This window comes from Heterodontus francisci, chromosome 31 (assembly GCF_036365525.1).
Source record: "Heterodontus francisci isolate sHetFra1 chromosome 31, sHetFra1.hap1, whole genome shotgun sequence".
NCBI lineage: Eukaryota > Metazoa > Chordata > Chondrichthyes > Heterodontiformes > Heterodontidae > Heterodontus > Heterodontus francisci.
The window spans coordinates 47,252,001-47,265,339 of NC_090401.1; the positions used below are offsets into that span (position 1 = coordinate 47,252,001).

General features: G+C 46.1%; 1 protein-coding gene across 3 annotated transcripts in view; it reads left to right on the forward strand.

Annotated features, from left to right (window-relative positions):
• e2f2 (E2F transcription factor 2) overlaps positions 1-8,961 on the forward strand; it is a 56,568-nt gene extending 47,607 nt beyond the window's left edge. For 2 of the 3 annotated variants that reach the window (XM_068011492.1, XM_068011494.1), the window contains exons 4-7: positions 339-497; positions 1,927-2,041; positions 3,144-3,372; positions 4,128-8,961. In XM_068011492.1, the coding sequence (XP_067867593.1) occupies positions 339-497; positions 1,927-2,041; positions 3,144-3,372; positions 4,128-4,369 (745 nt within the window). In that variant the 3' untranslated portion in view covers positions 4,370-8,961. The remainder of the gene's footprint in view (positions 1-338; positions 498-1,926; positions 2,042-3,143; positions 3,373-4,127) is intronic. The other variant, XM_068011493.1, reaches the window with a different exon arrangement.
• The last annotated feature ends 4,378 nt before the right edge of the window (positions 8,962-13,339 follow it).

Genomic DNA, 13,339 nt, shown 5'->3' on the forward strand with positions numbered 1-13,339 from the left:
TCAAACTGCCTTTGTCCATATCTCCAATGTTTTTGTAATTAATAAGTGAAACTGTTCAACGAAAATGAAACAAAGCCTTAATTGTTTTAATGCCCCTATGATTTTTCTCCTGGGTATTGCTTGCAGCAGCACCCTGGAGCTTAACCTTCCATTTCTGGAGGTTTTAACAACACTAGCTGTGGGTGCCTTTGTTTTTTGTGCATGGTAAATCGCGGCTGCAGTTGATAATTGATTGTGATATTCCCTTCCAGTGTTGGGGGCTCATGCACCCCGAGCTGCAGGCTGAGGAGAGGGCAAGGCTTTCATTCACTGACTGACTGACTGCTTCTCTTTTGCAGGGGCCGCAGTCTGTTTGAAGACACGTCTGTCGTGGCAAAGCAGCAGGGCCTCAGGCAGGATCTGACTGACCTTGTGTGGAAGGAGAGATCCCTCGATGATCTCATCCAGAACTGCAGCACGCAGCTGAAGATGCTGACGGACGATGAGGAAAATCAAAGATATCCTTTCACGGGTTAACAGTTCCACTGTGTGTGTTTCTCGCTGCAGGGGTGGTGTCTGTCTCTCTCACTCTCGCTGGTGGGTGTGTTGCATGCATCTGTCTCATGTGTCTCCTCTCTCCTCCCTCGTCCTGGGTCAATATTTTTCCATCAGCCACTATCACTGAAACTGATTTATCTGGTCATTATCACGTTGCTGTTTGTGGGATCTTGCTATGCGCATGTTGGCTGCCACTACAACAGCGACTGCACTTCAAAAGGTACCTCAATTGTTGGACAGGCTAGGCTTGTTTCCGCTGAAGTTTAGAAGAGTAAGAGGTTGATTGAAACATGTAAGACTCTGAGGGGTCTTGACAGGGTGGATGTGGAAAGGATGTTTCCCCTTGTGGGAGAATCTAGAACTAGGGGTCACTGTTTAAAAATAAGGGGGTCGCCCATTTAAGACAGATGAGGAGAATATTTTTCTCTCAGGTCGTGAGTCTTTGGAACTCTGCTTCCACTGCCTTTTGAGGAAGAAAATCTTTAAGTATTTTTAAGGCAGAGGTTGATAGATTCTTGATAAGCAAGGGGGTGAAAAGTTATTGGGTGTAGGTGGGAATGTGGAGTCGAATCAGATCAGCCATGATCTTTTTGAATGACAGAGCAAGCTTGAGGGGCCAAGTGGCCTTCTCCTGCTCCTAATTCTTATATTCGTATGTATGTAAGTGCTTTGTGATGTCCTGGGGTTGTGAAAGGTGATATAGGAATGCAAGATCTTGCTCCTGTGAATCTTCTGGTAAGGGTACCTCATGCCTTCCTTCAGGAATCGGGAGCGTTGAGCAGTAACTGGTGAGTGCTTCGATCCTGGAGATCGAGTATGGGCGATGCCAGTGAACAGGTCCGAGAAGGGCTCCCAGGCGGACAATGATGCCCATGGTGGCTGCTGTACCGTGCTGCCAATTGGGGCTGGGTGGTGGTCAGGTGGGGGTGACCGTTTTGCTGGGCGGTGGTGGGTAAAGGCCTGCTCGGGTATGAAATTGAACCCCGACCGGGGCCCCGAGTCCTTTTGATTTTTTTTCCCCGCGCCCGACACAAGCCGACCACCGTAATAAACTTATTATATCACAGGTTATTGTGCTCTATCTTGTCCAAATGTTGTGATCCTCTGTTCTGCCAGCACGTTTCCCACCTTTGATATCACGGCTGAATGTTCAAATTTTGAAGATTACGTCCCTCCGTGAGCAAGGCAGTACTGTGTCCACGCCCATCCCAACCCGAGCCCGAATGCTGGACCCGGAAGAGGGACCCGACCCGACCTGAACCTAACACGTGTTGTTGGGTCTGGTTGGGTTCGGATCAGGTAGCCATGCTTTAGTGGTGGGTTTGTGAACAATACTGCATTCATTACTCCTTGGAATGACTTTGTTTTTCCGCCTTAACCTCCGCTCACGCTGGCTTACGTCACGTACCAAGATATCCGCTCAATCGGCAGCTTCCAGGACCAGACGGTGATAGCAGTGAAAGCACCACCGGAGACCAGGCTGGAGGTGCCCGATGTCTGTGAGGTAAGACAGGCTGTCCCGTCTGGTCTTCGCATCAGCTGTGGCTCAGTGGATAGCACTCTCGCCCCTGAGCCAGTAGGTCATGGGTTCAAGTCCAGCTCCAGAGACTAGAGCACAAAAATCTAGGCTGACACTCCAGTGCAGTACTGAGGGAGTGCTGCATTGTCGGAGGGTCAGTGCTGCTGGGGCGCCACACTGTCGGAGGGCCAGTGGCTCTGTCTGCCTTTTTGGGTTTATCTGAAAGATGCCAGAGTGCTATTTGAAGAGGAGATGGGGAGTTTTCCTTCGACCAACATCTAAAAACAGATTATCTCGCCATTGTCTCATTTGTTTGTGGGAGCTTGCTGTGTGAAAATTGGTTGCTGCGTTTCCTACATTCCAACAGTGACCACACTTCAAGAGTACTTTATTGGCTGTAAAGTGCTTTGGGGTGGCATGAAAGGCGCTTTGCAAATGCACGTCTCTCTTAGCAGCTTTAATGACCTCAGCCATGGTCCCATTGCATGGAGGAACAGGCTCGAGGGGCTGAAGGGCCTCCCGTTCCGATGGAGCTAATGGAGACTTAGCCCAGTTTATAAACGTCTGTTATCCAGTAGAAGTGCTGTAGGACCACCTAGTGGCCAGGGATGGAAGCACAATGCTATGGATAGTCACCTCCTGTATAGGTTTAGAAAATGTGTAATGTTAAAACCAGCGTAACCCTGAACTTTAAAAATCTCCATCTTTGTGTTCAAATCCCTCCACAGCCTCACCCCCACCTATTCCCCCTATCTACAACCCTTTGAGATCTCTGCGCTCCTCAATTCTGGCCTTTTGTGCATCCCCAATTTTTTTCTCTATTTTCACCATTGTCGGTGATGCCTTCCCAACTGCCTAGGCCCTAAACTCTCGCTTCCCCCTCCCTACCCCTCTCCCCTTTTAAGACAGTAATGTCTCTGAACTAGTAATCCAGAGGCCCAGGCTCATGCAGTGGGGGACATGGGTTCAAATCCTGCCATTGTACTGCAGGGAATGTCAGAATCCGCTCCTAGTGCTTCTAATATGTAATAAGGTGCAATTGGACATTCTGGCTGCTGAGACTGACAAACTGCCTGTGCTCCTTCAGCAGGAGAACCTCCAGATTTACCTGAAGAGTACCAACGGTCCTATTGAGGTGTACCTGTGTCCGGAGGAAGTGGCAGAGGAGAGTAGCCCGGCGAAACACAACACTCCCAAAAAAGAGGACAGCGGGTTCTCTGCCTCCTTCCCTGGGGCTGAGCCAGGTTCACGGGTTGAGGCCCAGGGCGAGCCTGATTGTCCGAAAATCGTCTGCAAGCTTGAAATTAAAGAGGAAGGTGAGTCGATGTGGGGGAGAACCTGAGGTCAGCTTCAGGAAAGATAGATCAGAATATTTTCTAAATGGCGAGAAGCTCGGAAACATTGGAGGATCAGAGTGATTTACAGGCCCATGTAACCAACTGGTACAAAAATCAGTCAAAAGGCTAATGGAATGTTGGCCTTTATTGCAAAAGTTATATTAGAGCTCTATATACAGACCCCATTTTGAGTCCTGTGTTCAGTTCTGGGCACTGTGCCTCAGGAAGGATATATTGACCTTGGAGGGGATGCAGCACAGATTCACCAGAATGATACTGGAGCGTAAATTACGAGGACAGGTTGCATAGACTAGGCTTGCATTTCCTTGAGTGTAGAAGATTGGGCGATGATCTGATCGAGGTGTTTGAGATGATTAAAGGAATTGATTGGGTAGATGGAGAGAAACTATTTCCTTTGGGGAAGTCCAGAGCAAGGGAATCATAACCTTCGAGTTAGAGCTGGGATGTGATGTCAGGAAGTACTTCTTCACACAAAGGGTAATGGAAATCAGGAACAGAGTTCCCACAAAAAGCTGTTGAGGTCAGGGGTCAGTTGCAAATTTTCAAAACTGAGTTGATAGATTTTTGTTCGGTAAGGATTAAAGAACCAAGGCACAAGCATGATGGGTGAAATGACCAAAAAAAAAAATACAGGGGATACGGGAAATGGCACTGCCAGCTAGACCCATATCCGGAGAATGAATTGATTTTTTTTCCCCCTCTCATTGTTTCAGATGACCTGAAGCCAGTCTTGCCAAGCTCGCTGCTGGACTGTGAAGATGGTGTCCTCGGCCTACCTCATCACCTCCTCCAGCAGACGGAGGACCAGCTCCCTTCCACGTCCTACAGCGATGCCCCTTTCGTCAGCTTCTCACCGCCCTTGGACCGGGAGGACTACCTGTGGAGCCTTGAGGACGGGGAAGGTGTCAGCGATCTCTTCGACTCCTACGACCTGGACGAGCTGCTCCGCAACTAGCCCCACCCACTCAGCCCCACACCACCTCTGTCAGAGGTTTTATTTTCCTAAAGATGATGGTGACAGCATCTTAACGACTATAGAGGAAGGCGGTTGCCCACTAGTTTACTCTTGACCACTTAAAAGGGCAACGAGCGGACTTCCCACCAACACTGCCATGGCATCTTGGGAGTTGGCAGATGCTTGACGTTCTGACTAACGGCTGGAATCCAAAGGATTGGGTGTGAGGGTGGGATGGGGATACGGGGAAGGAACTGATCCTCGCAACTTGGAGTCTGTGCTAAAACACCTGTTGTACACTTGAGTTTCAAAGAGGGAGTCTCGCCACCCTGTCATCACTCACCTTTGCAATTTATTACGATTAACCCCAATAGTTCCCACCCACATGAAGCCTCATTTGTAACTGATTTATACAAGGGAAACATGGGGCAGATAGTAAGATTCATTAGACTGCTTTTACCACCCCGTCCACCACCACAGTTTAAAAAAAATTCAGCCCTATCTTACACTCTGCAGCTGTGTTCTTGCTCAGATTATTTGACGGGTTTTTACTTCATCCATCTTTTGTTCCCAACTATTTTCAAATTTCTTGCAGCCCCAACCCGCTGCGATGAAGTCACTGTGTGGCTCCATTTGGAAACTGAATGAGATACATTACTGGGACGATGTCCCTTTAAATCTTTTGCCTCCTCCCTGCAACCCCCCCTCCTCACTTCGGACTGATTGGCTGTACTTGCAGAGGGATCAGTTGGAGTGTGCTTAGGATTCATGGGTTCTGTATGATGCTCAGCTAATCAAAATGAGAGAGTTTTTTCCACGTCTGTCAGGATTCTGATTGCTCATGGAATGCTTGAGGCACAGGAGGAGGCCATTTGTCCTGTCTTGTCTGTGCCAGCTCTCTGCAAGTGCAACTCTGCTAGTCCCACTCCCCTGCCTTTTCCCCGTAGCTCTGCAATTTTTTTTCCTTTTCTGATAATTATGCAATTCCCTTGTGAAAGTCACAATTGAATCTGCCTCCACCACACTCTCGGGCAGTGCATTCCGGATCTTAACCACTTGCCTGGTCCATTATCAAACATAAATCATCAATTTGGGTGGAGTGAGAATGGGCTGGGGGAAGTCGCTGAGCCTAACAGTGAGCAGGAACTGAATTAACTGCTCGGTTGCTGGTCAGTAATCCTGATTATTATGCTGTTAAATCACTGATCTGAGAGAGAAGGACTTGTTTACCAGCTCAGTGACTCCATCCTCAATTGGAATTATCCACATTTGCTGTAAATTAACAATTGCAGAGGATTTTTAATTTTTTTTTTAAATGAGGCACTCCATGCAGTGGGACTTTGTATCCTAAATGCACTGCTCGTGTGACACCTGAGCTATGCTCACTGCAGAGATCCTGGCTTTTGTCCCTTGAGCTGTGCATCGTTAAATCTCCCCCAAGATACAATAATTGGCCTCAGCGTCCTTGGGACCAGGAGGCGGTGGGGGGGGTGGCGGGGAATGGTTGTGAAAGCGTATCGGCTGCCATGCCTCCTGCAGTCAAATATCTGGCTGATGCTTGTGTTCCAGTGAAGAATGGCTGCTGATTGAGGGACCAGTGTGTGTCTGCAGGTCCATGCTCAGAAGAGGGGGTGGCCAGGCTGGGAGGGTGCTTGGGTGAATGTGTTTATTTATGGCGAGACTCCCTGTAGTCCCATATGGCAGTGTGTTTAGTAGATGATTCCTCTGTAGCATGTTTACTGATCTGAATTGGATTTTTGGATTTCTAATGGTGCTTTTTTAAAAAGGAATTCTTTTTAATGATGCTTGTTTTAAAAACTCTGCTTACATTTATCAAGTGTAATCTACTGAAATCAGTGTTTCTCAGGGGAGGTGAGCAGTTGGGTGCCAGTCACTTCCTGTGGGTTAAGGCATGGCCCCCTCAGTTGTCTTGAAAACCACTCCGGGTGAATCTGAACTCTTGGAAACAGATAGCTCTTGCTCTCTCTGTTTCCTGAGATCTGTTTTTTTTTATGAAGAGCCACAATTTGCTCAACTTGTCTTGGATTTCGTCCTAACAAAAATACTTTCCTATTCCAAAGTAACATTACATTGTCACAAGAATGGAAAGCACTATGTCGTTAAAACTGTGATGACCGAACTGTGTCTCGTGAGTCTCTGTCCCAACGACCCCTTTCTGTTTGCACTTGTGTTGCTTTCTTGAATTTCTGCAGGTTGGGAGTTGCGAGTTTCCACTCGACCCTGGCTAGTGGATGAATTCCAAATGAGACCTGTTTGTGGTGGTGGCTTGCGATGCATTTCACAAACCACGCATTTGTTTAGATTAGTCCTAGAGTTTTTATAGCTGGTCATTCCCACCTTTGTACCCGTGCAGAGTAGTTCCTTTTCCTCTGCCACCATTCCCAGCCCCCCCCACCCACCCCACCCCATTCCCCCCTTTTGCCATTTGGCCCATCCTCATGCTTTGTGACAGAGCTATCCTTCATCCCATTTCCCTGTCCCTGTGTGTGTATATCAAGCACACTTTTTCCCCCTCCAAAGCAATGCTTGAACATTCCTCTTTTTAAAACCTAGCAGCACCTGGTAAATTGCCAAAATAAAAAGAGTTGGTAAAATCTGTAAATATTTTTGAAACTTTTAAGAACTGTTGATGTGTACATAGAGAAGAGTTTTTAGTTGTAGACTTTTATATAAAATATGTATAGTTGTATTTTGAGGAGGTGTGTGTGCTTCGAACGAGTGGCGTTTGAGTTAACGGCGTTGTACAGTCCCGATTATCCGCTATGAGTTTTTACAGGAGGTCAGCGCTCGTTGCTATAGGGAAGTGTAGGAAAGGTGGGTGGCAAAGGGAAATCGGCTGTTCTGGATGCAGTCTGTAGCTTTTCTTTTTACTTTCTGAATCTTACATTCCATTTATTCTTAAACTGGCAGCCAAGATTTGGAGCCCGTAAGGAGAGTCGAACATGAGCTCTTTCTCTCCACGTCGTCCCTGCCCTGGCAGCCAGTCCCTACTCTAATTCCAGTGGAACCCTTGTTATTAAAGCTGGTTGCCATTGCCTGTCAAGAGGAGGTAGCAGCTTTCATTGTACTGGATATTTAAGGTTGCCTGGTGTTGCTATCTTCCCGAGAGCTCTACACTTAAAATTATTCTATAGTTTAGACCTGACACTTGATATCTTGGTAGCTGTGACCTCGCTGATCTGGAAAAGAATTGGCCAATGGGATCACATTGGCTTCATTAACCTGACATCACTTTGGTCCAGACACCATGGTTTAATAAGTGCCTTGGTGCAGTTCTGCATTTATCTATCGGAATATGAGTTGAGGGGATGAGGAATTTATCTAACCTTTAAGTTGCCTTATTGGTTCTTAATAGAGCCCGTTCAGATTGTGTACCTTGATGAGCCCCGCTTGGTTCAATTGGAAAAGCACTGCCCTGTAGCCTTACAGATCCAAGACTTTTTGTTGTTCCTGGGGTATTGGAGGTGGGCGGAAAGCCATTGCCATGGCCATGTTTTGCTGATAGATGTCCCCTTCCCTCTGAGTCCTTTTGCAGTGCCTTTTCTGTTGGAATCTTTAATCAAGTCACATCCAAACTGATGGCCAACAATTGAAGGCACAGTCACTGCAGGCTCCTGCCACTCCCACCACCAAGCAGCCAATTCCTGCTCTGGTTCCGGTGGACCGTCTAGTATAAATGCCTGCTCTCATTATCTTTTGGAGGGAGGGCGATGTTGGATAATTTATGGTTAGTTAACCATTGACCTGGGAGTCTGGGGACCTGCCTGCTTCTGGTGTTGGAGGTGCTGTTCCCTGAGCTTGCGTTGCCAGCCAAGCCACTCTTGGAGCTATTCTGACTCCCAGAAATATCCTGCATGTAACTGGCCCCAGGTTCCATCCTTCTGCCTGTGTTCGTTGACCTACATTGGCTTCAGTTTTAAAATTCTCATTCTTGTTTTCAAATCCCTGTTTGGCCTCATCCTCCCTTTCTCTGTAACCTCCTGCAAACCTCCAAGACCCCTGCGTTCCTCCAATTCTGACCTCTTCGCATCTCAAATTTTTCATCGCTCCAGCTTTGGTGGCCATGCCTACAGCTGCCGAGGCCTTAAGATCTTGAATACCCTCCCTAAACCTCTCCGCCTCTCTCTTTAAGACACTCCTTTAAAGCTTAGCTGTTTGACCAAGCTTTTGGTCACCTGTCCTAATATCTCATTGGGACTTGGTGTCAAATTTTGTTTGCGCTCCTGTGAAGCACCTCAGGATATTTTACTACGTTAAATGCACTGTTTACATGCAAGCTGTTGGTTGTTTTGAATAGCTGAACTTGCAGTAGAGGCATCTGCACCTTCTTTTGTACTCTGCATGAGGGGTGGGGAAATCAGCATGGGTCCCTGCTCTTGATCAGTGTTCAAGGATCCCTTGTCAGAAAGTACATGTGTGGACATTGGATGATGCCTTTTGTGGTGGAGTAGCTTCTGGACACACTGCCTCTGTTAGTTTGCGCTTGGGGAGAATGACCAGGCATGAACACTGAAGGTTGGCCAGCTCCGATATAACTGTACACCAGCAAATCTCAGCACCTTGTAGAGAAGAGGGGGTGAAAATTAGGGGTTGTGGGGATGGGGTGGGTGGCGGGGTAATGGTAAAGTGCTGTTGGGCTGGGAGGCTTCATGGCCCTGCATCTGAGATCTTGGGTGATGAAAGAATATACAGGGTTGTGGGGAGAAAACTGGAGTGTGCAACAAAATCGGACAGCTCTAAGAGCTGGCACAGGAATACAGGCCTCCTTCTGTGCTGTAAGGCTATGATTCTGTAACTAGTGATGAAAATTACCCTCGCTGATTCGTTGACTGGACTTTGCATTTGCAAATGCAATCAAGACTCCGTTTTACAAAGCTGGTGCTTAGCTATAGAATGCCGAGAGATTTTTGGCAAATTGTACTTGTGCAGTATCAACTCCTCGCCACCAGAGTGAGCTGTGACATTTCCATGACCCTTTCCTGGTCTGGTAACAGGCTGAGTATTGACAGGGCCCCTCTCCTGAGGCTCAGGGACATTAGATATGCACATGTGTTACGGGAGCACTTTATTACCCTTGTACGTGACCAGACTTGTGTTTGCATGATTTTTTGTTTATCCAATTTCAATTTTCTTGACTGCATCAACTCTCTTGTATGTTAGCGTTGCAAGCTCTGATTAAGCACAGACCTGGAGGTTTCATCAAAGGACCTCCTGCTTCCAATTGCCCTACCCCCGCACTCGCCTTTGGTTGCCCAACACGCCCATCCTCGCAGTGCTCTGCTTTCCTGTGGCCAATTAGAAAGTGAATAAACTCTTTACCCAATTGGATCATTCTGGACTGTTGGCCATACAGCCCTTTTTTTTTTCCATCTCATATTTTTATGACAAGTTTTTTAACGCCATGATGAAGTTTCTCCCAGGTATACCTCACTGCACTCTCTGGAGGGTAGTCTTTAATTCCTGGAGGCTTCAGGGCATTCTTGGAGGGTTGGCAACCCAACATGTTGCTGATAATTGGATCATGGTCATTTATGGGGAGTTGGATCTAAATATTGGGGGTGCAAGAGAGGAGGTGGTTTTCCTTCTCGACATTGTTGCCAGGTGTGGTGACTGCCATGTTGAATTTTGCTTTCCTCCACTTGGTCCCTGGTCCTGTGATTTTGGTATTTAAGTTTATGGGATTGAAGAGGCTTTCAGCTTGCTTTCTTCCAAGTTAAGACCCTGACAAATTGTTGCCTTTCTTAACTTTCAATGCTCTGGATGTTGTGAATTTTGAGCCAGGATGGGGACCAACTTTCAATTTGCCCACCATCTTCCAAACCTCATGCAATGTGGAGTTATATGGTGACCTTCAAGGTCAAGGGCCATTTCAGCTCTCAAAGTCCGACAAGAGTCACATTTATAATAGTCCTTTGCATTGAGGAGAGGATTGGTGTTGATAGTCTGCTGTGGGCGAGCACATTGCAAAGTTCTCTCGCTCTCCCGTTGCATTGAAAAATGGTTGAGTATTTTCCGCTAGCTCTTGCACGCTATGGCAATTAGGGCATTTGTTCGATCGGAGCCTCTCGTGTCATTCCCCTGTTCTAATTGTTCCATGATGTACAATTTTCCTTCTTCCTCAGTCCTTGTGTGATGAAATCCAGCTTCATCGAGCTGTCTGCTTCCCCTCTCTCTATTCTCCCCCACCAGAGCCTCAAAAGATTGGGGCTAATCATCTCCCATCTCCCTTACCTGGACTCTGGTTCTGTTGTACACTGCCTATCTCACCCCCACAGGCTGGGCTCCTCTTCTCCAATGCTCATCAATGAGCTTCCTCGTCTTAACAGCACTGGCCAAAAACACTGTCCTTAACTTTGTTCAGGTTAGTGGATAAATGTGTGTGTGCGCAAATTTCTTGTATAGTTTTGGCTGGGACCAATGGAATTAACACATTCACTTGATTCCAAGTGTATTGTGCAGGCTAAAGTCTGAATGAAGTAAGTGGCTGTGTATCAGTTTGTTTCTCACTCCCCTTGTCCATTATTCAGTGTCCCACACTTGGATATAATCCAAACCTAGTTATAAATTTTGCCTTTGACTTTTTTTTTTAGATAGTCCCCTGTGTTGAACAATTGCCCAACAATGGCCTAATTGGTTTGGGCAAACTTCAACTTGTAAATGTATATTAATATTTTGAATTTTATTTTTTGGTTGTGAGATGGTAAATAGCTTAAATGTCACCAGTTGGTCATTAATATGCCCTGTGTGACTGTATTGTAGCATTTTGTATCAGGGTTTAAGAGAGTTTAACTCTTCTGGAGGTTTGTGTGTGTGTCTCTTCCAGGTTAAGTTCCAGTTTTCCTCTACATTTTCTCTATAAACTGACTGATTCCAGAAGGAAAAGTATTTTCATTCTCCTGGTTGATAAGTGAATGGTCTTGTGTAGAACCCAACATTCATACCACTCCTCAATCTGTGATATGCCAATAGTTAAAATTGGACTGTTATAGCATGCTTTTTAGCCGATTGTGCCCTGTGCCAACCTTCTGAAAGAGCAATCCACTTACATGCCTATTTAAATATTTATTTTGCATATATTTATCCATTTCATTCTTTTTAAAAAGAAAAACTATTTTGGATTCTGCTTCCATCAAAGTGTCTGGTATGGGGCATTCCATGTCCTAACAACCCTCTGGGTATTTACAGAAATAAAATTACCCAGCACTTCTGTTGCTCATCATATTGCAGTCACTTCTGCTGAAAAGTCTACATGTATAGAATTTTCGGTTTTCTTCCTTCACAAAGGCACCCATCACCTGCTGTATAACACAGGACTATGGGCACTGATTGTTTTAATTTAGCCCATTGTTGTCCTTCATGCTCTGGCCTAGATGGTTTAAATGTTGGCCGGTTATTTGACCGTGGGGACGGCATCACAACCATGCTTGAACCTCTTCTCACTTGGATTGTACATGGGAGACCAACATTGGATCCAAGAGGACAAAGATGAAGAAACACATGGTGCAGTGCCACTAGATGTCTCTAACCTCACTTTGCAGATCTCATGTGTAGCCTATTTAGTGACAACTAATGGTAGGACATTGGAACAACACTCATTTCATTGGCCGAATGCTGAATTTTTGGACACTTCCTTTTCAGCGGTATAGAGAGTATAAGGTGTTCGAGATTCTAATACTGGTTGGACCACACTACTACTTCCTGTCCTGGCATTTGATCTCTTGTGGTCCAATTGTTGTAGAGAGGCAGGAGTGTGGAGAGTCTGTTGTCTTAAAAAGGTTAATAACAGACTGAGAGTCATAGAGTTAAACAGCATAGAAACAGGCCCATCGTGTCCGTGCCAGCCATCAAGCACCTAACTATTCTAATCCCATTTTTCAGCACTTGGCCCGTAGCCTTGTATGCTATGGCATTCAAGTGCTCATCTAGATACTTAAATGTTGTGAGGGTTCCTGCCTCTACCACCTCTTCAGGGAGTGCGTTCCAGATTCTAACCTTCCTGCTCTTATATTCTACATTCTGCCGATAAAGACAAGTATCCCATATGCCTTCCTAACCACCTTATCTACCTGTGCTGCTGCCTTCAGTGATCTATGGACAAGTACACCAAGGTCCCTCCGACCTTCTGTACTTCCTAGGGTCCTACCATACAGTGTTAGCTGTTAGTTATAGCTGGGTCTTGGGACAACACAGAACAGCTTTAACTGACAAATCTCTCGCTGCAAGTTAATTTGTGTAAATTACTGTGTTGTATTTGAGTGACTAATTTTTGTCTTGGTTTTGTAGCTGTCCCTTCCTCATCTCGCTCACTCCATCTCACCCAGGTTCTTGTCCACCTTTTACTGTAAATGAAATCAAAACTAACTGAATCATGGGGTAGTGAGCTTTTTTCTGGAATGAGTTGAAAGAAGTACCTGGAGGCTGGTTGAAACGTAATCTTCCTTTTTTCTGCTCCCGAACTCCATGAGCAAAGGGGTGTCTTATGTTAAATGGAGTGCTGGCCCTTTGTATATGACTGTAGTGGAAGCATTGTGTTTGTTTCCTATCTCCTGTATCTGTTCCCTTTCTCTTGTGCCTACACCCAGAAGCCGACATCCACCCGAGGGTGCTGAAGCTTCTTCTGTTCTCTCTTGGTAGAGTTTGGACTGGAAATCCAAGCTGAAAGTCCCATTCCTTGGCCTACCTAACAATGCAGGGTATTGGGACTAATAGTCCTCTTCCTATTGAGCTCACTTTTTGCAGGGTCTAATCCAAAGGTGCTGTTGATTTGAAATTGTGGGTCTGATTGCACTTCCTGATCGATATTATGCTATTAACATTCATTTTCTCCTTGCATATTTGTATTTTTCCTTCAAAGGCCCCTCCATTCCTGTGTAGGGCGGGGTGTCTAAGATCTGTGCCTGGCCTGTTCAGGCCTGTACAAGAGTGGTCTGAAGTTGACCATTCCGATTT